This window comes from Erinaceus europaeus, chromosome 3 (genome assembly GCF_950295315.1).
Source record: "Erinaceus europaeus chromosome 3, mEriEur2.1, whole genome shotgun sequence".
In the NCBI taxonomy this organism is placed as follows: domain Eukaryota; kingdom Metazoa; phylum Chordata; class Mammalia; order Eulipotyphla; family Erinaceidae; genus Erinaceus; species Erinaceus europaeus.
This window is the reverse complement of record NC_080164.1, coordinates 147,591,029-147,616,321: the sequence shown is the minus strand read 5'-3', so window position 1 is coordinate 147,616,321 and position 25,293 is coordinate 147,591,029. Positions and strand designations below refer to the sequence as shown.

Sequence of the window (25,293 nt, the reverse complement as noted above, 5' to 3'; positions counted from 1 at the left end):
TTGTCTTCCAGATTCTAAGAATTCAAAGCATAGTTCTTTAAACACAGTTCCTTCTCATGACATCTTTCACCCAGGTTTATCCCACTAAGAATAAGTTGCATGGAAGCAGGTGAAGTCTTTCCTCCCTGTTCATTCAAACAAGTATTTGTTGAACTCCTACTCTGTGTCATTCACTATTCTGGGTGCTAAGCGGAAAATATTATGTCAAGCAAAACCTTTGTCTTTTGTGGAGCTTATAGTTTATCCAGAAGAGACAGAAAACAAATACTGAAACAAATATATAGTGTCTGGAATTGATACAGATAGTCACAATCCTAATGCTAAGCAAGAACCAAAGAAATAGATATACCTCTTTAAAGAGAGACTAATATTACTATACACCTATTCTTTTAGGTATTAACTAAGAACTATTAATTTTAAAACTGAATTCCTCCTCTAAGAAATATACCAGAACTAACTATTTCAACAGCATAAATATTACAAGATTCAAATGATAATTGGATGCTGTCTTGATTTTTTAGTACTTCATACTCAAGCATTTTGCTAGTTGCATTGTGTTCTCATTGTATCTACTATAAAATTGAAGTTGACACAATTTCTCATTTAATAAGTATTCACAGCCATCAAATAAAGCATCAAAGGGAAGCAACTCACTTTCTATACTAGAAGAGATAAAAATAAATGGAATAAAAGAATAGATCAATACCCATCCAAAAAGATTTGTGTATACCTATGTTCATAGAAGCACAATTTAGCACAGTAATCGCCAAAACCTGGAAGCAATCCAGATGTCCCACAACAAATGAGTGGCTAAGAAAGTTGTGGTCTAATTACACAATGGAATACTACTCAGTGATTAAAAATGGTGGATTCACCTTCTCCACCTCATCTTGGGTGGAACTTGAAGGAATGATGGAAAGTGAGATAAGTCAGAAAGAGAAGGATAAATATGGGATGCTCTCACTCAGGCAGAACTTGAAAAACAAGATCAGAAGGGAAAACACAAAGCAGAACTTGGACTGGAATTGGCATATTGCACCAAAGTAAAAACTCTGGGGTGGCAGGGAAGGGTCAGGCCCTGAACCATGATGGTAGAGGAGGACCTTGTGGGAGTTGAACTGTTGTTATGTGGAAAACTGAAAAATGTTATACATGTACAACTTATTGTATTTTACTGTCAACTATAAACCATTAATCCTCCAGGTTCAATCCCCAGCACCACCATAAGCCAGAGCTGAGCAGTGCTCTGGTCTATCTCAATAAATGAATAAATGTTAAAAAAGAATAGTTCATGTGTGACAGAGATTTGAGCTCAGCTCTCACAATACTGAAGGAAGCATCAGTGCTGTGGTGTCTTCCTCTCTATCTCTGCTTCTGTCTCTATGTATGTAAAAAAGAAGTCATCCTGTCACAGTGAGGTCCCAGTGATGACAAAAAAGAGAGAGAAGAAGAAGAAATCAATCAGAGCAGTAAACTTGCCCAACATGGGGAGGAAGCCAGAGCAGAGGTCTACTTCAGAGAACCAGCCTCCTCCAAGGAACAACAAAAATTTCCACTAGAATCCCTTCTGAACGCTCCTTGTAATAACATCCTGCCTTATTTACATTATAGCAGTATGACCATTGGGTATGATCTTATTTATCTGTTGATTCCCAATATCCTCCTACATCAGAACAGAACATTTGTCTTGTCACTTGAAACCACTTGGATAGCAAATAGTAAACACATAGTAATTATTCACTAAATGAATGAGGAGATGACAAGAAACTATTTAATTTACTATGGGACAGTCCTCATTCTAAAATTTTTCTTAATTTCAAAAGATGGACAGAGATAAGAAAAAATCAGTACAGTCATGTTTTCCTTAATGATGGTGATATGTTCTGAAAACTACAATGTTGGGCAATTTCCTTATTGTGTCAGCACATTACCAGTGGGTTTTACACACCTGGGAACCATGATGAACAAAACAACCCAAGACTAAATCAAGCACAAGGGGAAATGATTCTTAAAAAAACTGGGTATTAATCTGATGGTAGTTATCAAAGACAGCTTTGGATTTGTAAGCATGAGATCCTGAGTTTGATCCCTGGCACCAAATATGCTGGAGTGCTGCTCTGGTCTCTATCTCTTATTCTGGCTCTGTATCTTATGAAATAAAATAGATCTTCTATTGGAGAGATGGGTTAAGTACAAGATATATGAGATTGCTGCTATTGTAAAATATTGCAACATTATGGTAATTATGCAATCATAGGCAATGAAAATTTTGGGACTCAAAACAAACATGAGGTCTGTCATTGATCAAAATGTAGTTAAGAGATGCATGACTATATCTACTGAGAACAAAGGATGCTAGTACTGAGAGCTGATAATGCAGTGAATATTTTCAAGAACCTATTATCTGAACCATATCATGGGCTAGGGAGTCTACTCATCCTGTTCCCCTGTCAGACTAATTCCTATTCCTGACTCTCCTCTGGACTACAGTGCAGTTGTGAATGTGAAGTAGTGAAAGTAAAAGAAGAGTAGCTATTCATCTACCTTCTTGTAGGTATACTTTCTGCTATAAGTAAGATGTTCAATTGATTTGAACTTGAAATACCAGCACAGCTGAGAAAAAGGAAGGTATGTTTACCAAGTTATTAAGTACAGAGATAAATAGATAAGCACCTGAATGAGAGAATGCTGCAAAAAGATTATAGAAGAGTAGAGTAAAAATGAGAGTTATAGGTAATAAAAGCAGAAAGACTCAAGAAACTATCAGAATCAGCAAAATCCAGCTACCTCAAGACTGAGGAAACAGAAACTAAGCACATACTTTGAACATGTGCCCAAACTCTGGTTCTATCACCCACAAAACTGGCTGACCATGGGGAAATTACTTAACCTCTTAAAAACCTACTAGTCTGAAAAACAAAAAATAATAATGTAAATCATAGAATTATGAGGATCAAACTTGCCAATAAAATTAAAGACTTCAATATTGCCTGCATATAGTTGATACACAACTCATATTACCAGTCTAACCAAGCTTCAGCTTGGGTAATTATTGGTCAGGGTCTGGTAGCTCCTGGCACTATGACTAAGTAGATAGGAGAGTGAAGTTGGCTTAGTAATAGCAAAACCAGAGGCGATTTGAGCTATAAAATGTAGCCCTCCCCCCAAAAAAAAAAAAATCATTGCTTTTGGATTCCTGTGATCCATTTTATTAAATTCAATTACAGACTTACATTATTATGAATTTCAAGAAGGGGACAAAAGATCACTAAGCCAAGTAAGAATTCTTGAAAATGTGGACCTCTGTGCAACTACACGAGTCAACATGTTTTTGAAACCAACCAAGAATTAGAAAAGTCCTTGCTTCTAGACAGGGGCTTCTAAAACATTCTGTATGGGATTTCTGAAGAGCCTCAGAACTCAGTAAAGGTGACCAGTTTAAGGTCTCTAATTTGGTCAAAGAATTTCTTTTTAACTAAGGTATAATTGAGATATAACATTACATTCATTTCAGATGCACAACATAAGGATTCAGTATTTGTGTATTGCACACAATGTGCACCACATTAAGTCTGGCTAGTATCCATCACCACATGTAGTTATCATTTCTTTCTTGTGTTTTGTTTTTTATGTGGCTTTAAGATGTCAGAGGAAGAAAAAACCAAACATGAGAATCACTGGTTTGTCCATTCATTCAAACATTACATAAAAGTTGTACCTCTTCGTGGGAAATCACATCTCTACACATTACATTTCATCGCTAGCTTAGTGAGTTACATACTTTTCCAGGGACACTGCCCATACTCAGAACTGGTGAGGAACTCCAGCACTGACCTTGTAAACAGCCACTTCTCACCAAGGTTAACCAGACGAGAAAGCACAGTAAAAAAAAAAAAAAAAAAAAAAAGCCAGTGCTTTAACTATTATGCTGAAGTATTTGTGACTTCTTATCTGCTGGTAAATTATTTACTGTCCATAGGACGGCCAGTCCCTCCAGAATCAGTCACTTGAAGCCACCGATGTAAAAGTAGTTTCTTTAGAAAACTAAACTGCATCTCTACTAAGGTAAGATTAAAGGAATAAGTAAAACCGTCCAAGAGAGATAGTATAAAGAACTACTTGCATGGGAATCTTTAAAAATCTAGTTTTACAGGCTGGGGGTATGGGTCATTCTGCCAATGCGTAAGGATCCTGGTTCAAGCCCCTGGCTACCTACCTGCAGGGGGGTTGCTTCACAAGCGGTGAAGCAGGTCTGCAGGTGTCTATCTTTCTCTTCCTCTTTCTGTCTTCCCCTCCTTTCTCCACTTCTCTCTGTCATACTTGGTAACAACAATATCAATAACAACAATAATAATAACCACAACAATGATAAAAACAAGGACAACAACAAAAAAAGAAAGTAAATAAATAAAATATTGGGGAAAAAAAGGAAAACATTGATGGTGTGTCCTTTTTGTGTGTGCACAATTTTACCATTCTGAGACACTTTTTTCATTCAGATAAGGAAAGAGAAAACGAGAGACAGAGAAACAACACCTGAGTTCCCCCCAGTGCCATGTGGTGTCGGGGCTTGAATCTGGCCTAGTAGGTCTTACCACTGTATATTTCTTTAACATAAGTAAAAACAAAAATATGTATCAAATGACTTATTTCAGCAATTGAAATGATCAATAAAAGGTCTACTGTATTAATTACATCAAAAGAAAAGAATAAATTCTAACATATTGCTACATTTCATAAAGTTTGGGAGCAATAAAAACTTTCGCCCTGGCCCCACAAGATCCATGTCCTTCTCAAATGTAAAATATATTCACTGCATCCCAAAAGCTCAACAACTTGTAAGTCACTCTGATATCAAAATTAAAGCCTTGGGCCCAAAGTGTCCATGCACATAACATCTAAATAAGGTAAAACTTGAAGTATGATTCATCTTGAAGCAAAATACCTCTTCATATGTGAACCAATAAACTAGACAATATCAGTGCTTCCAAAATACAGTGATGGAATCTGCAGAGAACAGATAGGAAAGAAGGAAGGAGTGAAGGTCTCTACTTGGATATGCCCAGACACATTCCTACCTTATTGCCTCTCAAGACTAGTTGTAATAAAGCCACTCCATAATTTCCAACTTCTAGAATAAACAAAAACTTTTGATTTATGGTCTCCATTTCTTTCCCATGGCAGCCCCCCCAAATTATTTATTTTAAAATTGTTGTCCATGATTTTAAAGGATACATTACATGGCAACATTTACTGTGACTAAACAGCCACCGTGTCACTGGAAATCAGTCTCCTGAAGTGAATATCCTAAAAGCCTTTGTCCAGTTAGTGCACATTTATAAATATCTATCAAAAGCAAAAACAAGCACCGAGCTTCATTATTTAACAAACAACAGAACTGAAAGTAATTCTGCAAAGGGAGCTGGAGAATTCTAGACCTCTTACTTCCTAAAAATATGTCTCATTAAATCCTACAGAAATCAGGCTGACCTTCTCATATTCTATATAAGATTGAAAACTAAAGACTCTGTTCAATTAATGTAAGGCAAGTGTTTTGTAAATCTGCCATGGAAAGTCTATGGCAAACCTTAAATTAAAATTTGCTTTTGTAATCATAAATAAAACTTTATGATGTTTAGAACAATAATGTATTGATTATAGCTTTAAAATGGCACAGATTGGTAATCTTGTCTTATAAAGAAATAAAAATAATTTAGGTGGATTATATTTTTTTCTGTCTCTATATAATTTTTTTTTTTTAAATTTTAAATATTTATTTTATTTATTCCCTTTTGTTGCCCTTGTTGTTTTATTGTTGTAGTTATTATTGTTGTTGTCGTCGTTGTTGGATAGGACAGAGAGAAATGGAGAGAGGAGGGGAAGACAGGAGGAGAGAAAGATAGACACCTGCAGACCTGCTTCACCACCTGTGAAGCGACTCCCCTGCAGGTGGGGAGCCGGGGTTCAAACCGGGATCCTTATGCCGGTCCTTGTGCTTTGCGCCACCTGCGCTTAACCCGCTGCGCTACAGCCCGACTCCCTGTCTCTATATAATTTTATATGCTAGAAATAATGTTATGTTCCAAGGCAATTACTAGACCACTGGCTGCTTAGGGACATGATTTTTGAAACATCTTAGGCCAGTGCATCAAATACCAGCACTTCACATCCAATAAATTACCACTGATGAACAAACGGTGCTTCTTAGGATATAAATCTAGATTCTCAGGAACTGTGATATCTCATAAATCTTAGAGTACATACACCACACCACCGAATGAGATGACACAAATTAGTAGAATTATAAACAAGTACTCTAAATTGCATCAATTCGAACACTACAAGCAAACACCAGGTTGATGATAAAAAGCTGCAAAAAAAAAAAAGAATAAAATATGTTAACACTAAAAGACAAGGAGTGGTTTGCATCAAATGTGAGTTAATGTGAAGTTTCTGGCTGGAAAAACTTATTATTATAAACATTTCAACTACAAATTAGTGAAAAGGCATATTCTCCAAAGGTACAAGAAACAGCAAACAGATTCCACTGGGGATTTTTTTTTTTTTTTGCTCTTAATACAAACTTGTAAAAGACTAAAAACCTGGAGACAGTCGGCAAATTAAATGATCCAGGCAAAAGAGTACATACAGTGCCAAGTTTCTTTCAGAATAAGAAAATAAAATAAATTACAATTACAGGATTGCTGTTGTTGTTTGTTTATACTTTTATTTGAGATTGCCTTTCAAAAAGATTGTTTTTGTTCTTGAACTCTACCAGTAATGTTTTCACAATGCTGATAACAGCATGCTATGGTTTAGAATGCCCCCTTACCTCCCTAGCCCCGCCCCCTACAATATGTGACTTAAAAGAGTATAAGCTGTTTTCTTAATGAGAAAACTGTGGAAGTGAATCTTGAGAAAGAGATTTTTTGAGCCATGAGTTTTCCTGACATGACTACTTAACTCTGGCTTTCATTAGTTGTATTAATGTGTTAGAGGCACATTCCCTTTGGGGGCACGTGTCACCTATGGAAACTGCAGGAGTGATGGGGGGGAGTCAGAAATCTTGAGAGTGGAGGAATGATTGTAGCCAAAAGAGAGTGAAATAGGCATAGTTCCATTTACTCTTTTCAAAAAGACTAGCTCTGCAAATGATTGGGAGGAACCCAAAACATCCCAGGAACAAAGTCAACTAAGGATGAAACTAAGTAAAAGGAAAAGAGAACAAAAAAAAAAAAGAGAGAGAGAGAAAGATTGCATTGACACTTGAATTTTCTTTCTTTCTCTCCCAAGAACTGTACAGATCTATAATAGAATGCTACTATTCTAACCAGACAAGCATGCAACAACTATTTAAATGCTTCACTTGCTCTTTCTTGCATGGTAATGTTAGCCAGGATTCCATGTCTGAATTTCCAACTATTCTTAAGCCTGAAAAAAATGTGATTTCAAATATAGGTGAGGGTAACCGGCTGGACTTAAAGCATTAGAGCTCAGAAGAACACAAAAGGGACAGATTTAGTGCTGTAATTAAAGTTAATTTGGGAGTAGCAAATTCCTAACTAAACAGCTTACATAGGCCTCAGACCTTCCCAGGAAGCCCTTAAATATTTTTTTATCCCAGAGGATGTGTTCCTAATCATGATCCAAAGGGGTACACATACAGAATTTAGATTATGAACCTGAATGGAAGGAAAACAGCTATTTTCATTAGCCTCCTACTGAGATTTAACATAATTAAATTACCCACATTGGTAACAGTTGTAGAAAAGTGAGAAACCACAGCACTATCATAAAGTTATTATAAACATAGCTGTGTTATGTATGCTAGTATCTTTTCTTAAAGTGATTACTGACCTATTGTTAAAATCATTTTAATGTGTTAACAACACATGTTACTACAAATAAACTTTTCTAACATTTTGCTAAGTTAATTTGATTAAAATTTCCTCTTTGTGATTCTGTCCACTTTATTTTAAGCACCAAAACATGATTCTGAGAAAGTAACCCCAGATTTCATAAAGGATTTTATGTCAAAGGATTCCTTGGCATAAAAAAAAAGTTCAGAATGGGGGTCTGGCAGTAGCGCAGCAGGTTAAGTGCACATGGTGCAAAGTGCAAGGACTGGCGTAAGGATCCTGGTTTGAGCCCCCAGCTCCCCACCTTCAGGGGAGTCGCTTCACAAGTGGTGAAACAAGTCTGCATCTATCTTTCTCTCCCCCACTCTGTCTTCTCCTTCCCTATCCATTTCTCTCTGTCCTATCCAACAACAATGACAACAACAACAATAATAATAACCACAACAATGATAAAAGAACAAGGGCAACAAAAAGGGGGAAAATGGCCTCCAGGAGCAGTAGATTTGTGGTGCAGGCACGGAGCCCCAGCAATAACCCTGGAGGCAAAAAAAAAAAAGTTCAGAAGTTCTATTGTAGAACAGCCTTTATTTGTTTGTTTGTTTGTTTGTTTTTGGCCAATGGGATGCAAACAACTAGAACTCAATTACCCCAGTGCAGACAGGCCATCTTCACAGGAATAAAGCTATGCAAATTAAATATAAACCCTCTATGTCTAAAGATCTAATGCAACCATGATAAACTAATGAGCGTAACTATATGAATGAATTAATATTCACATTGCTCAGGTAAAACACCATAAATACGGATCTGAGCCCTGAGGCATAAGCTCTCTATTTGGGAAGCTTGCACCACCAAGTGCCCCACTGAGCTAGTCTCAGCATCTTTCTCTATCTGAGCTGCCATGAAGGCATCCTTCCTAACAACATGCCAATTCATACTTCGTTCTGTAGTTGAGAAGAATATGAAGTCAGCATCTGCTCTTTTCCTGATTGTGGTCAAATGTCTGTTGAAATAACACTAGACCCAAAATGAAGTTGCTCCTTTCTGAGTCAAAACCTGAAGACTTTTCTCATCCCTCTAAATGTTCCCATTGACCAGAAAAGCAATCTGTCCAGTCAGCTATCTCCAAGAACTATGCCAACTCTGGTCTATAAACTTATTTTATTGAATCTTCTCACCCAAGCTATGTTGACTATGTATCCCCAGTTGCTCAGATATTTTCTTTTTCTCTCTGAAGCTAGGAGTCTGCACTATGAATCCACTGCTCATGGAGGCCATTTTTCCATTTTATTGGATAAGACAGAGAGAAATTGAGAGAGGAGGGGGAGATAGACAGGGAGAGAGAAAGATAGACACCGGCAGACCTGCTTCACTACTCATGAAGCTTCCCCCTGCAGGTGGGGAGTGGGGGGCTCAAACCTGGATCCTTGTGCAGGTCCTTGTGCTTAGTACTATGTGCACTTAACCAAGTGCACCATCACCCACCCCCACCCCGCAGTCAGATATTTTCTATTCCTCCTCATTCTTTTTTATTCCATATGTTGTGTATTTATTTATTGGATAGAGCAAAAATCGAGAGGGAAATGACGACAGAGAAGGGGAGAAAAAGAGACCTACAGAACTGCCTCACCATTCCTGAAGCTTCGCCCCAGCAAGTGAAGACCAGGGACTTGAGCCTGGGTCCTTGTATGCTGAGCCAGGTGTGCCATCACCTGGCCTGTTCTTTATTCTTTATCCTGTAATAGTTTCCTGCCTTGTAGCTGGAGAGTTAACTCAGGGTTATATCCTTAAATGTATGAGGCCCTACCATTTTGCAATTCTCCCCAGGAATATTTTCCCCTTTGTAAAGTGGAAAGCTTGTATTTATACATTAAAGTTTCTATCACCTAAATTGTCTTCCTTAGTTACTGTCTGACAACCTAATCAGTACAACTTAGCAGCAAAAATGATTAAAAATATAACTCAAGATCTTGTCAATCATCTTGTCGATCATTATTGAATAACTAATTAAGAGTATATGAAATTTAAAATAAAACAATACCCAGGTCAGAAAGATAGTTTACTGGGTAGGGTGTGTACTTTGTCCTGTGTGAAGCCAGATTTGAGACCTGCCACCATATGGAAGGTTCTCTGTCTTCAAAGATAGCTTAGGTACTGTGGCATCTCTCCACCTCCCTCTAAATGTTGATATGAATGAAAACAGCAGCCCAAGAGCAGTAAAATCACACTTGTGTGAAGACCCGTCTCTGCAAAAATTAACTTAACTATTAAGTGTAAAAAATGATGTCCATACTTAGCTGTTGTTCTTAGCAGAGCACTGTCTGTTTATTAGTGAGCCAGCACAATATAGATTTAAGCAAGTGGATTCAGAATGTCTGGATACTAAACCAAAGCAATTTTGTTCCTAAAAAAATAAAAATAAATAAATCTCATTTTTGGAGTTGGGGGTGATGCACCTGGTTAAATGTACATATCATCATCTGCAAGGACTGGGGTCTGAGCCCTCGCTCCCCACCTGCAATAGGACAATTTACTAACAGTGAAGCAGGTCAACACATCTCTATCTTTCTCTCTCCCTTTCTATCTCCCATCCCTTCTCAATTTCTCTTTGTCCCATCAAGTATAATAGAAAGGGGGGGAAAATAAAGGAAAAGGAAAAAATGGATGCTGGAAGTTATTGCTTCACAGTGCCCATACTGAGCCCCACAGATAACCTTGGTGGCAATAAAAAAAAGTCTTATTTTTCCCCACTATAAGATATATTTGAAAGCATGAGAGAAAAACATTAAGTTAGTGTAACAGCATTTTCAACATGATTATTTTTTTTTTTACTATAAGTTTTATCTCTTTTGAGACCTTGAAGAAATACAAAACACTGATCTGTTGGACAGACGTGATATAATGAGCTTAGTTTCTCTTACAACAGTTACCAACAACAAACTCTACAGCCAGTAAGACATCTAACATTACATTGTCTGCTATAGTGAGAAACCTGGCACCCCCTTTCCGTCCTAGAGATAACTGAGTAGAATAAGAACTGCTCAAGATAGGTCAAACATCACCTTCCGTGAAGACGTGTATTCTTCAGAGATCACAGTGTCCTCCTATAACATCAACCTATTATTAACCCATTTAATTCATAGAAGTTAAAGTAATCTTCCAAAATAAAGTAAATCTCTAGGGGATATTAGCAGAGAAAAAATATATATAACTCAAATACAAACACCAAAACTCCATACACTCTTTATTATAAAATAGTTATCTAGGTTATTAGGAGTAGGCTTACATTGTTTTCATTGTCATTGAAATGAAACACATATTTAAGAAATTCTTAAAATAACTGTTTGATTTCAGAATACAAATGAATTTCCCAGATCCCAAATGGAAAAACATCGTCCAAAAAATTTAACAGAGGAATGATACAACAATGCTCTAGCACTTCTAAGCCATTCACCTAACCATATTTATACATCTAAGCACAGACTCCCACTCCAAAGCACATAATGATTAAGGTTTGGTAATCTACAGAGATAGGAGCTTATTATGACCCATAGACCTGACTTGAGAAGAAAGTAATGAAGACATTCAGCATTCCATTCTTAATAGGATTAGAAAAATGTCAGGAAAAAGTAGATGATACTAGCTGATATCAGATTTATAATTAGATTCCCTTCCCCCAAATCCTCCCTTGGATAGTTGCCTGATTTGAACAGTAATCCAGGTAGTGTCAAGACTTGTTCTGATCCTCTTAGCTTCGACTTCTACATAGCTCATTTTCAAGCTAATAGAAGTATCATGCTACATCTCAGGTAGTTCACTTTCTAACAAAGTCCCATAACCTAGATATACACCAGTTTCTGTGAGAGAGAGCTTATGTACACACGTATCCATAAACTACTGCAAAATATATACCTGAAAGCAGAAGTACACTAGAGTTTGCAGTGAGTACCTCCCTAACACTTCCTCTCCACTATTCCAAGCTTGGGATCCATGATTGCTCAACAAATTGTTTGGCTTCGTATGTTAACTCTCTTTTCAATCACCAGGTTCCAGATGCCACCAGGATGCTGGCCAGGCTTCCCTGGATTGAAGACCCCACCAATGTGTCCTGGAGCTCAGCTTCCCCAGAGACACACCTTACTAGGGAAAGAGAGAGGCAGACTGGGAGTATGGACCGACCAGTCAACGCCCATGTTCAGCGGGGAAGCAATTACAGAAACCAGACCTTCTACCTTCTGCAACCCTCAACGACCCTGGGTCCATGCTCCCAGAGGGCTAGAGAATGGGAAAGCTATCATGGGAGGGGGTGGGTTATGGAGATTGGGTGGTGGGAATTGTGTGGAGTTGTACCCCTCCTACCTTATGTTTTTGTTCATTAATCCTTTCTTAAATAAAAAATTTTAAAAATTAAAAAAAAAAAAGTATCATGCTAAAAACATAAAACTAGAAAGAAAGAATTGTGGTTAACTTTGGGTATGTATGTAGGGAAGTTGGATACAAAGTTTTCAGTGCTAACAGAACATTAATATTTAGACAGCTTCATGGTCACAATCCAAGTATTTTTGCCTTCAGAAGAGAATGTCTACAGTTCAGTGTCGAAAAAACAAACTATAATATATAGTGAATGCATATCATTAGAATTGTTGAAATAAATCATAGTATGATTACAAAATGAAACACTATTAAATCATTGATTGTAACTATGAATTAAAGCTAATTCACTGTCTCAGAGATACTTAGGCAATATATTCTTGAATAAGAAAAAAAAACATTATGTAGAAAAATATATGTCCAAAGCTTTTATAGCAATGTTTATGCAAAACCCTCTCATGCCTGAGGCTTCCTGATCCTGGTCAACCTCTAGCACCACAATAAGACAAAGCTGAGTTGTGCTCTAGTTTAAAAGAAAAAGGAAAAGAACATATAGATAGGTACATAGATAGATATCGATATATTTAAAGGAGGAGTAGAGAGAGTATTGGAGACCAAATACATGATGATGAAGAAGGACTTTAATGGTGGGAGTGGTGAGCAGGCACCTATCATAATGACGTAAGAAGGCCCATGTCAACAACTGTACCGGAAACCATTAGTTCTCCAATAAAAATATTTATCTGTAATCAGTCAGAAACCATTTTTGAAAAGTAACGACAAAAGGCAGGGGCTAGCAGTGATACAATGGGTTAAGCACACACAGTGTGAAATGCAGACTCACACAAGGATCCCAGTTTGAGACCCCGGCTCCCTACCTGCAAGAGGTTTGATCCAGATGTAGTGAAGGAGGTCTGCAGGTGTTTGTCTTTATCTATCTATCTAACTATCTATCTATCTCCCTGTGGCTATATTTCTCTCCCTCTCTCTATCTCCCTTTCCTTTCTCAATTTCTCTCTGTCTTATCCAATAAAATTTTTAAAATGCTGACCAAGAGCAGTGGATTCATAGTGCAGGCATCGAGCCCCCAGCCATAATCCTGGAGTCAAAAAGAAAAAGCAAGCAGTGACGAAAAAAAAAAACCCTATAAATGTATGCTATTTTGTATAAATACATGTGCATATATGTTCATGTATTATTGTGTAAGCATAGATAAAATAGATATTATACACATGGTAAATGTTATGCATGTACAAACTATTGTATTTACTGTCAACTGTAAAACATTAATCCCCCAATAAAGAAATTTTTTTAAATTATACATATGAAGTTATTGGTATCAGTTAACTGGGCATAGATGGGGTATAACATACAGAAAGAAAGAGAATGGTAAAACAATTTACAAGAAAGAAAGAAAGAAAAAGACTTCTATTTCAAAATTACATGTATTACAATTCTTTGTGATGGAAAGAAAAATCAACTCAGTATTGAAATAAATGAAAAATAAGCAATAGAGTAGGTAAAAGTGATTGAGGAACAAGAAATACTTTCAAAATAGAACCTTAGCTCCTTTTGAAGTCTAAGCGTCAAAATTTTCAGATTGTATTATCCAAATGACTTGCATCAAATGGAGGTTCCTTTCTTTCTTTGTTTGTTTGCCTCCACGGTTATTGCCTGCACTACGAATCCACTGCTCCTGGAAGTTATTTTTTCCCCTTTGTTACCCTTGTTGTTTATTGTCATCACTGTTATTATTGTTGTTGTTGCTGCTGTCATTGTTGTTGGATAGGACAGAGAGAAATTGAAAGAGGAGGGGAAAATAGAGAAGGGGAGAGAAAGATAGACACCTGCAGACCTGCTTCACTGTCTGTGAGGCGAACCTCCTACAGATGGGGAGTTGGGGGCTCTAACTGGAACCCTTATGCTGGTTCTTGTGCTTCGTGTCATGCACTGCACTACTGCCCAACCCCCGATTTTTTTTTTTAATGAATGATACATAGCAAGAACTACGAGTTATAGCCTTTTATCCACACCTAAGTTCTATTACATTCTCTTCACTTTGGTGGTTACCTTGAAAACTAAGGGTCTTGCCCATCAATAGATGACTGGTTAAAAAAGTTATGAGATATGTATTCCATGAAATATTTCTCTTCAGTCAAAATAAAATGACTGGCAACTGAGTAAACCTGCAGTCCTAGGGTTTGAGAAGTGAAACAGAAAGCACCAAGTCACTAAATGCATGGTTGATTCTGGTTATCATGCTCCAGTCCTTTGGTGCAGCCCCAACAGCACCTCACTAATGGAAACAAGAGACACCTTCATCGTTCTCATCACTTAAGAATTTCCCAGAGGGTTAAAGAATAAGAAAGCTATCAGGGGATGGGATAGGATATGGAGTTCTGGTGGTGGGAACTGTGTGGAGTTGTACCCCTCTTATCCTACGTTTTTGTCAGTGTCTCCTTTTTCATAAATAAAAATTTAAAAAATAAAAAAATAATTTCCAAGGACTTTCTCTGCGCTGGAATAAGGTATGAAGACCAAATGTAGACTACATTTCTTATTATAAATCGCACTATCACAGACAATAAAGGTCACTGTTAACTGGCAAGTACGCTAACCTGACACAGTGACACATATTCAAAGGTCCCAACCCTTTTCCACCTGATCATTCTAAATTCACCTGGACTTCTTTTTTACATGTCAAACTACATTCCAGTCTCGGGAAAAGGAAAGAAGCCAAACAGATGCCAATCAGTTCTCCAAAATAAGCAATAAGTATCATATGTCTCTGTACATTTTGTGGTATGTGGGTATTGTTTGCTACCTCTTTTTGAATCTTAACAGATAGTGGAACTTTTAAAACAGACCACTTTACTTAATAAAAGAAAACAACAGCGACTCTAATTGCACCCATATTAGTTGGACTGTTTTTGTTGAAATTCCTCTGTATTTCTGGCGAAAAGCACAATCCTTAAACATGATACTTAAGAACAGTGAAGTATTTGAGACACCATCAAAATTAAAATTAAAAAAGCACCTCAAAAGTAAACACATAAGGAAAATTATTTTACTTGGCATAATTCAGATCTGCAACATTGCTTTCAAGTAGTGATCAAGGTTCCATATGAATCACTGATGATCACCATGTCTAATAAGCAGTTAATACCTGTGAAACAATAAAATCCAAACAATCTGTCTCTGCAGATAGAGAAGCAGAATAATCTTGTTTTTGCTTCAGACACTGGCAAACCTATTCTAGTATGGCTAAGAGTCAGCTTAATCTTCCCCTTCCTGGTTCAGAATGAAAATAAATACTCTGTGTTAGACTAAAGGTATGATTTCCCTTAGCAGGTTTTTATGAAGAAGAGAGGACCAAACAAGAAAATGATCATGGATGGATGGGTTTTGTATCATTTTCAGCCATAGAACCTAGTTTTAGGAGCAGAAATATGACTCAAGACAATTACAGAGAAAGTTTTTATAGGGATTATGCTGTGATTACATTTCATCAGGACTATTGGATCAGAGTCAAAGAGCACTTTCCATCTAAATGCACTCCCAACAGCTTTCTTTAAAAAATTTTTTTATTATTTTATTTGCTAGGACTGAGAGAAATTGGAGGGGGATAGCAATGGGGAGGAGATGGAGAGGGAGCAGGAGACAGAGAGGGAGAGGGAGAGGGGAAGGGGAGGGGGAGGGGGAGGGGGAGGGGGAGAGGGAGAGGGAGAGGGAGAGGGAGAGGGAGAGGGAGAGGGAGAGGGAGAGGGAGAGGGAGAGGGAGAGGGAGAGGGAGAGGGAGAGGGAGAGGGAGAGGGAAACCTACTATGCTGCTCCAGTGCTCATGAAGCATCCCCTGCAGGTGGGGACGGGGGGCGGGGGGGGGCATGAACCTGGTATTTGAACATGATAGCATGTGAGTTCAACTAGGGCCACCACTTCCCAACACTCTCAATAGTTTTCTGAACTTTACTAACTTAACTAAAAAACCTAACGAGTCACATTCAAAAACACATTGTCTACCACCACACAAGTGACCCTGATCTCCACAATGTCTTTCTTGTCTGTCTATCTGTCTGCCTATCTACCTACATACCTCCCTTCCTACCATCATCTTTCTCAGCTCTTTTTTTCTGGAGTAACTATCAAATTTTTCCACTTGTCCTCACACAGGAGTTTCACATGTGAAATTTTCCTCAAGATATACTGTTTTTCACTTAACATATAAAATTAATTGCACAGCCAAGAGCTAAAGGGAGAGAATATTGAGGAGCAGAGGGACACCTCAAAAGCAAAGCAGGGTACAACATTCATTAAATCGCTTGGCAGTTTATTATGGCACTGAGATCTCTCCACAAGACACCAATAATAAGACGAGTAACACTTTTTTTTTAATTTAACCATTTCAAAATAAGTAGCTTAAAACTTCAAAAGCACAAGCACAAATATTCAGAAGTAAATCACCACAAAAAGCAAGAGCATTACATTATAACTAGTGACAAAAATGCTTATGGCTCAGATATGCTGGATGATACTGATATATTTTCATGTCTCACTTATGTCCCTATTTGGACAGCTGAGCTGATGGTATTTCGTATTTCGGGGCAGGGTTATCAGCTAGGCTTTTGGGATATAGCAGGGTGAACTTTTATCCATGCGACCAATAAGCAGTGTAGATAAGGACTCTGGCTGCCACACTTAAACTCTGTGAGTTCAACACATCCCAAAGGACACTCTCAATTCAGCACTTACTTGTGTTCCTGTGGGTTTGGTCCCGTGGGGGAGAAGCCTCAGTAGTCCAGGCTGGAAGGAATTGGCTGGTATGTAGAGTAGATGATGTGGTGCTTTGGTTATAAAGCATATTCCTAAAAGTAATACTAGGCACTTGGATTTTACCATCAGTGACCAATGGTTCGCTCCCATTTGATGTAAAATAGGCCTTTTTTAATGTTCCTGAAAGATCAAAAAACATCATATCTTTACGAAGAACTGTACCTTAGAAACCATCAACCAAACAAAACTTTAACTCCAGAGAAACTAAAAGAGGAAACTAAATTATCCTAATCAACAATTAGAAGCTATAAAATATGATCATGAAAACAGTTATTAAACTAGGGGCAGGCACAGGCAGTAGCACACCTAGTAGAGTGTGTATGTTACAGTGTGCAAGGACTCAGGTTCAAGCCCTCAGCTCCTACCTGCAGCGTGGAAAGCTTCACAGATGGTGAAGCAGTGCTGCAGAGGTCTCTCTCTCTCTCTCTTTCTCTCTCTCTCTCTCTCTCTCTCAATCTCTCTCTCTTCTTCCTTATCTCCCCCTCACCTCTCAATTTCTATCTTTATCCAAAAACAAAATAAAATATTAAAAATAAATAAAAATAGCCATTAAGCTATGACTTTCTTTTTTTTAATTTCTTTATTGGGGAATTCATGTTTTACATTTGACAGTAAATACAATAGTTTGTACATGCATAACATTTCCCAATTTTCCATATAACAATACAACCCCCACTAGGTTCTCTGTCATCTTTCTTGGACCTTCCCCCCCACCCAACCCCAGAGTCTTTTACTTTGATGCAATACACCAATTCCAGGCAGAAGCTGAAAACAAGATCAGAAGAGAAAACACAAGTAGAACCTGAACTGGAAGCTACGACTTTCAATTCACCATTTGCTCAAGGTTCATTCATCAAGAGTCAAATCTTAGATTAATGGGAATCAACTAGCTTTGACTTTTGGCATAAGCTTTTGAAAGTTGATTTTAAAATAATTGTATTTTAGATCACTCAAAATAGACAATAGACTGCTTCAAGACTATAATTGTAGCTAAGTAGTCTACTAAAATCAGTGTATGATATATTGATCCACTACAGAAATACCCAAGGGAAAAACATTTGCAGTGAATGCTGTAATTGGCTTTCATTTTTCCAAACAGTCCATGAACCATTTAAAATAAAAGAAATATAAATAAAATTTTTAATATCAGTCTATGGAAAAAATTTCTCTACATTTGTTTGGCACTTGGAAAACTACAAATTAAAATAGAAAAGCAGCTGTTTTCTAGCTAACAAAGGTCAACAATTTCGTCTGCCAAAGAATACTAAATAAAACATTGGAGTGTAAAAGCTAAGTGGTGCCCATGTGTTACAGGTAACACACTCTTCAGACTGTCCATACAATTATGAATAAACATCAAATGCAATTTTAAAAGGAAGTGAAATGTTTCATTTAATTGTTTTTTATTTCCGAAATGATTTTAACTTTATCCTATGTCAAAATACCATTTGTTAACTTCAATTATTTACATAGTTTGTCATAATTTTTGACATAACTCGTCATTTCCACTGATGTGACTGTAATAAATGAATGAGACCTGCAGAGCTGATTTACTTTTATGCTAATGCTGAATCAGTGTCCAGCACTGTCAACAGGTTTTAGCAGATGCCAATTTCTCAGCATTATATCCCCAAGTCACTTAAAAGAAGATCCATGTTAAATAAAATATTTCAACATTTGTCCTTACCATTTTCTTTTCAATGACCCATATTATTAAGAAACTCTCCTTTCTAGCTCCGTCCAAGATGGGTCAGAGAAGGTGGGTTCATTGCTCTTAATAGATGCATAGTATTCCATTGTGTATATAACACAGCTTTCTCAGCCACTCATCTGTTGTTGGGCACCTGGGTTGCTTCCATTTTTTAGCTATTACGAATTGTGCTGCTTTGAACATAGGTGTACAAATATCTTTTTGGTTGGGTGTTATGGAGTCCTTGGGGTATATCCCCAAAAGAGGGATTACTGGGTCATATGGAAGGACCATGTCTAGCCTTGTGAGAGTTCTCCAGACTGCTCTCCACAGAGGCTAGACCAATTTATATCCCCACCAGCAGTGCAGAAGGGTTCCTGTGTCCCCACAGTCTCTCCAGCATTTGTTGCTGCTGTCCTTTTTGATGTATGCCATTCTCACACAAGTGAGGTGGTATCTCAATGTTGTCTTTATTTGCATTTCTCTGACATTGTGTTAAGTGAGCTAAGTCAGAAAGATAAAGATGAGTATGGGATGATCCCACTCATTAACAAAAGCTGAGAAAGAAGAACAGAAAGGGAAACTAAAAGCAGGATTTGACTAAATCTGGAGTAGGGCACCAAAGTAAAAACCCTGGGGTGAGGGTGAGGATGGATATTCGGCTTCCAGAGGCAGCGGGGGTGGGGTGGGGTTAGGGGGGTGGACTGGACACAGTCTTTTGATGGTGGGAATGGTGTTTATGTACACTCCTATTGATTTGTTGTCATATAAATCACTAATTAATATGAGAGGGGAAAAACTGATTGTATGTCTCAAACTTTTTAAAGCACAGACTGAGTCTTTTTAATACATAGGCTGAGTCTTTGATATGTTAACTCTCTCAAAAGCCTAGACCAGGCAGAACAGAAGCAACCGACAGCACAGCTATATACAAATAACGTCAAAGGACATAAATTATGGTGATGTTGGGTATTATACAGCAAATCCTAACAAAGGAATTTTTCAAAGTTAACCCAATTACCAAACAGTGTGATTATAACAATAACTATCTATTGTCTTCTTGAACCCTAAGACAACAGGAACCTCACATTTCAACTATAGAGGCTATATTTCCCCCAGTCCTGGAACCTTAGAATGGGGTGCACTTTCCGGCATGCTTCTCTCAATTCATACCAAATAATATTGCATCCGACGATCACAACATAATCATTGCAACAAGTACCACTTTAGCATGCTTCACTTCAGACTGTATCCTGAGCATTCAGGTGTGGAATGACAACCCTTCAGCTTCATTACTCAGATGAGACCTTTCCTTTCATAGTATTCTCTAATTCCATTCCAGGTGGTTCACTTCCTAACAAAGTCCCAAAACCTAGATATAGACCAGGTCCTGTGAGATAGAGCATATGTTCACACGAATTCATAAACTAGGGCAAAATACATACCTGAAAGCAAAAGTACACAATAGTCTGCAGTGAGTACCCCCCCCCACTTCATCTGCACTAGTCCAGCCTTTAGGTTCATGACTGTTCAACAATGTGCTTGGCTTTGTATGTTAACTCTCTTTTCAGCCACCAGGTTCCAGATGCCAGCAAGATGCCGACCAGACTTCCCTGGACAGACAACCCCACCAATGTGTCCTGGAGCTCAGCTTCCCCTGAACCCCACTAGGGAAAGATAGAGGCAGGCTGGGAGTGTGGGCTGACCAGTCAACGACCATGTTCAGTGGGAAAGCAATTACAGAAGCCAGACCTTCCACCTTCTGCATCCCACAATGACCATGGATCCATACTCCCAGAGGGATAAAGAATAGGAAAGCTATCAGTGGAGGGGATAGTATACGGAGATCTGGTGGTGGCAATTGTGTGAAGTTGTACCCCTCTTATCCTATGGTTTTGTTAATGTCTCCTTTTTAAAATAAATTTTTAAAAATTAGAAAAAAGAAACTCTCCTTTACTTTTTCCAGCCAATAACAATGCTGAAAATATTAGTAACATCTATTTACTCTAAGAAGTTCTTATAAACATTGTCTTTCTTCAGAAATACTGACTAGGATAATAACTTTCTTTTAAAAAAATGGTTGCACTGTTCTCTTCAACTATATTGACTGGGATATCAACATTTTTTTTAAAAAAAGGTAGATTTTTTTTTCTTTTAAACTCTACAAGTCAAAGTAAGTTGGCAGAGTAAAGAAAAACACAACACAATACATGTTATAGATGATGTAGCTAATATCCTTGAAATATATGTTTGAGATACATGGTCAAAGAAAAAGAGACAAAGACTCAGAAAGAGGAACCTAAAAGACTTGTCTTTAAAGGTTTGAAATCACAAAAGACAATTGATTTGAAAGCATTTCTGGAAACTGACCAGTTCTCAATTCAAAGTTGGTCATTTATTACACCTTAAAATTTTTTTATTATCTTTATGTATTGGATAGAGACAGCCAGAAATCAAAAGGGAAAGAGGAGATAGAGTGGAAGAAAACAGAGACAACTGCAGCCCAGCTCTACCCCTTGGAAAGCTTCCCCTCTGCAGGTGGAGACTAGGGGACTTGAACATGGGTCCTTGCACATTGTGACATGTGTGCTCAACCAAGTGCACCACCACCCGGCCCACACCTTTTTTTTAAAAAAAAAAAAAGCATAAAAATTAGAATCCAATAGCTAAAAAAAAAAAAAACTGTCAAGTTACACCATGCTGAGTTATAAAATGAGAAATATTAGACCAAAGCAGAGTGTTTATTGTTCCGTGTTGTCTCATCTTCTTCTATATTCCTATTTTTATAGTGTTGTTAGAAATACAAGTTCAGGGGGCTTGACAGTGGTGCAGTGGGTTAAGTGCACATAGTGCGAAGCACTATGGATCCCGTTTCGAGATCTCAGCCCCATCCATACCTGCAGGGGGGTTGCTTCACAAGCTGTGAAACAGATCTGCAGGTGTCTAGCTTTCTCTCCTCTCTCTGTCTTCCTCCCCTCTCTCAGTTTCTCTCTGTCCTATACAATAACAAAAAAAATGGGGGGGGGGGAAGCAGCCAGGAGCAGTATATTCATAGTGCAGGAACCAAGCCCCAGCGATAACCCTGGAGGAAAAAAAAAAAAGTTCAATACCTGACCAAATCCCTTCTAAAAAATTACAGTCCTTGAAACTTTGGGCAAACCTTTAACAACCATACAATAAGAAAAGCAAAAGTCCCTCCATTATGGGATAGACCATGGGGATCAAATTAGTCAATATACATGTGAACACTTGGAACAGTTCCTGGTACATATTAAGTTCTCAATAAATATTAGTCACTACTACACAATGATAATAATGAAAGTACACTTGTCTAGTAACCAGGAACCTAGAGGTAATAATATAGCAGATGAGATTTTGGGTCTTCACATTGGAAGAAGCTAGGAAGTCTATTTTAAATGTATTCTAAGGGGCCCATGACTTTACTAATTTTTGCCTGAGGCTGATAGCTTAACATGAAGGTGGGCTGAAAGTATTGTCTAGGAAAATGATGTCAGAGTTGGGAATAGGACTAGAAAGCTAGAACAGGACAGAGAGTAGCTCCCAAATATGGGAAAAGTATATATATATATCACTCATTGTAAACCCCACTGTTTCGGGGTGTCTCTCTCCTTCTCCGGCAGGGTGTCCTCCAGGGGAAAGGTAACGGGCTGGTTCTTTCTCGCTCACGACAGGGGTGACACGAAGTAAAAGACACCAGGGGACTCTTAGCGTGAATCTAGAATCTGAGTCCTTGAGTCCCAGAATCCTAGAGTCCATTTATTAGCAAAATTGACATGAGTTAAATAGGAAAGCAATGGAGGTAATTATTGTTGCAATATGACAGAAATTACAGGTTTCTTAACAGTCAGCATGCCCCTAAGGTAGGGGGTTGGTATAACAGGAATTGATGAGATACAAGACAGTTATTTTCCATAACACAAGCAACTTAATTATCCAAAGGTATTTGAGAGAAGCATAGGGGTTAAACCTGTAGGGTGAGACAGAGAGAAGATGGATATCAAAAGGCCATATAGTTTGGCATTTCTCTTGTCTGGGGTCTGAGGTGTGTGATGAAGTGTGTGATAAGGTGTGTTCTTCTGTGATCAGAAGGTGACTTTGAATGAATGAATCTGCAGCCATGTGGCCTGCAGTTAATGGAGGGAAGTACTGGGGTATCTGTGGGCCTGAGAGTCAAGAAGGAAAAAACCAAGTCTGAGTTTCCCCCCTTATGCTCACCTCAGTTGAGAGAGACTTACCAAGAGGTTATCTTCTCAGACCTCCATCCAAAGATGGGGGTGGTTCTCCCTAAGCTCTATCAGGCTCACACATGTTCCCAACACCACTGATCTGACCCAGGACCCATGTATATCCATAACTAGCACAAGAGCCTGAGTAACCTCTGCATCCCTACTGGTCTGAACTCACATTCCATGGTCATATCTAGGAACATTCTAGGCTGCACTCATTTCAGGACCAGTCTACCTTGAGTGGCAGAGTATTTTGACCCAGCCTCCCTTATATCGTACTGCTTTTCAGTCACCAAGTTGCAGATGCTACTATGACACCAACCTGGCTTCCCTGGGCAGATAACCTCACCAATGAGATGACCTCACTAGAGCCCTACCCAACTAGGGAAAGATAGAAACAGGCTGGAGGTATGGATTGATCTGTCAATGCCCATGTCCAGTGGAAAAGCAACTACAGAAGCCAGACCTTCCACTTTGTGCACCCCATAAAGATCTTTGTCCCAGAGGGACAGGAATAGGGAAGCTTCCAATAGAGGAAATGGAACATGGAACTCTGGTGGTGGGAATTGTGTGGAATTGTACCCCTCTTATCACACAATCTTGTCAATCGTTATTAAATCACTAATAAAAAAAAGCAAACTTGTTTTCCTTAGGAGTACTAGGGAATTCAGTACTAGGGAATTCAGTCAAAAGACCAACTTTCTTTGATGGTAAGTACATCCCAGCACAATAAAAGCATTAACAGAATTTTCAAAATTCAATCCCTTGGCTAGAGATAGTTCACCCTTTAGGGCACATGCCTTTCCATCCACTCATCTCCACTTCTAAGCTGGGCAGCATGTTGGGAGGTCCTATAGTGCCAGAGGAGGCTTTGCTGCTGTGGTGTCTCTCCTCCTCTCTGTCTCTATATGAAAGGAAAAAAATAGCCAAGTGGTGAAAGCATACATAAGTGAGGTTACTTGGCAAAACTAAATAAATAATTACATAGATAATCATTAACCCACTGTCGGGCTGAGCTTCATTGACGGGAGACAGACGACCAGGGACTCATGGTTGAGCTGTACACAGTATCTCTTTATTCATGCAGGACGCAGTGCAATCTATACCAAGCTAGACTAAACTAACAACTCTCTAAAACGAACAATGTTGTCTTTATATATACTTCCCAAGTAGGGTGTGAACAGGATGTGACATAGAGAGGGTGGAGAGAAAAGTGACTGGTGAAAATCAGAGTGTGACAAGGAGAGGATCAGGGTGTGACAAGGAGAGGGGGTGGAGCAGGTGAGAATTCTACCACTAAACCACCAATGCCCTGGAGGGAAGGTGGTGCTTTATGTAAATGTAAAAGTGATTTATGTAAATAGACGGCAGTGGTTATGTAAATAGAATACAGTGGTTATGTAAATAGAATGCAGTATTAAGCAGGGGGGATTTAAACCAAATGAAACAGAAGGGGTTTTTTAAAAGCAGAATTAGAAGATACCAACAACCCACCTCTGGAGAAAGTAACTATGGGTCTTCCATACTAGTGGATTACTAGAAAGCCAGATTGCATGAGGCTGTGCCACTTTAAAAATGATTGAGGGGACTAGAAAGATAATGTAAAGGTTGTGCAAACAACTTTCATGCCTGGAGCTCCATGCTCTCAATTTTTAGGTTCAATTCCTAACACCACCATAAAAATTATTGAGGTTTATAACACAATTCTATTTAAAAATGTTTAAGAAATAACTTAGGGGCTAGGGAGACAATATAATGGTTATACAAAATACATTCATGTATGAGGCCCTGGGGTCCCAGGTTCATCCCCAGCACCACCATAACCCAGAGCTAAGGAGTACTCTAGTTTATTCCCCCATCTCTCTCTCTTTCTCTGTTACCCTCATTAAAAATTAATTAAATATTTTAAAAATACAATCTAGGTGGGTTGGGGAGATAGGTGAGTGGTTAAATACTTAACTTGCAAGTCTAGGGCCTAAGTTTGATCCCTGGCACTAATATATGACAGTGCTGAGCAGTGCTCTGGTCTCTCTCTCTCTCTCTCTCTCTCTCTCTCTCTCGTGCTTTCTGTCATTAAGTAAATAAACACAGGGTAAAACTCAAGACTAGCTATGATCAATTTCAGCAGAATCAAGGTCTCTAAATGGGGAGAGACAGGAGAGTAATAAGAAATCATTGGAAGCCTAGTGCATGATGTAGGAGGAAGACTCTAGTTGGTGGTTGGAGTGGTACACAGACACCTGCTATGCAGAGATAAGAAACTGGACTCATGACGAGGTTCCCGGAAGATGGCAGA

The 25,293-nt window shown here is 38.4% G+C and overlaps 1 protein-coding gene across 5 annotated transcripts in view; it reads right to left on the bottom strand.

Moving 5' to 3' along the window:
- CORIN (corin, serine peptidase) overlaps positions 1–25,293 on the bottom strand; it is a 258,226-nt gene that overhangs the window by 182,655 nt on the left and 50,278 nt on the right. For 4 of the 5 annotated variants that reach the window (XM_060188101.1, XM_016184903.2, XM_060188100.1 and 1 more), the window contains one exon: positions 16,980–17,180. In XM_060188101.1, coding sequence (XP_060044084.1) covers positions 16,980–17,180 — 201 coding nt within the window. Of the gene's footprint in view, positions 1–14,300; positions 14,406–16,979; positions 17,181–25,293 lie in introns of those variants that run through there. The other variant, XM_060188102.1, reaches the window with a different exon arrangement.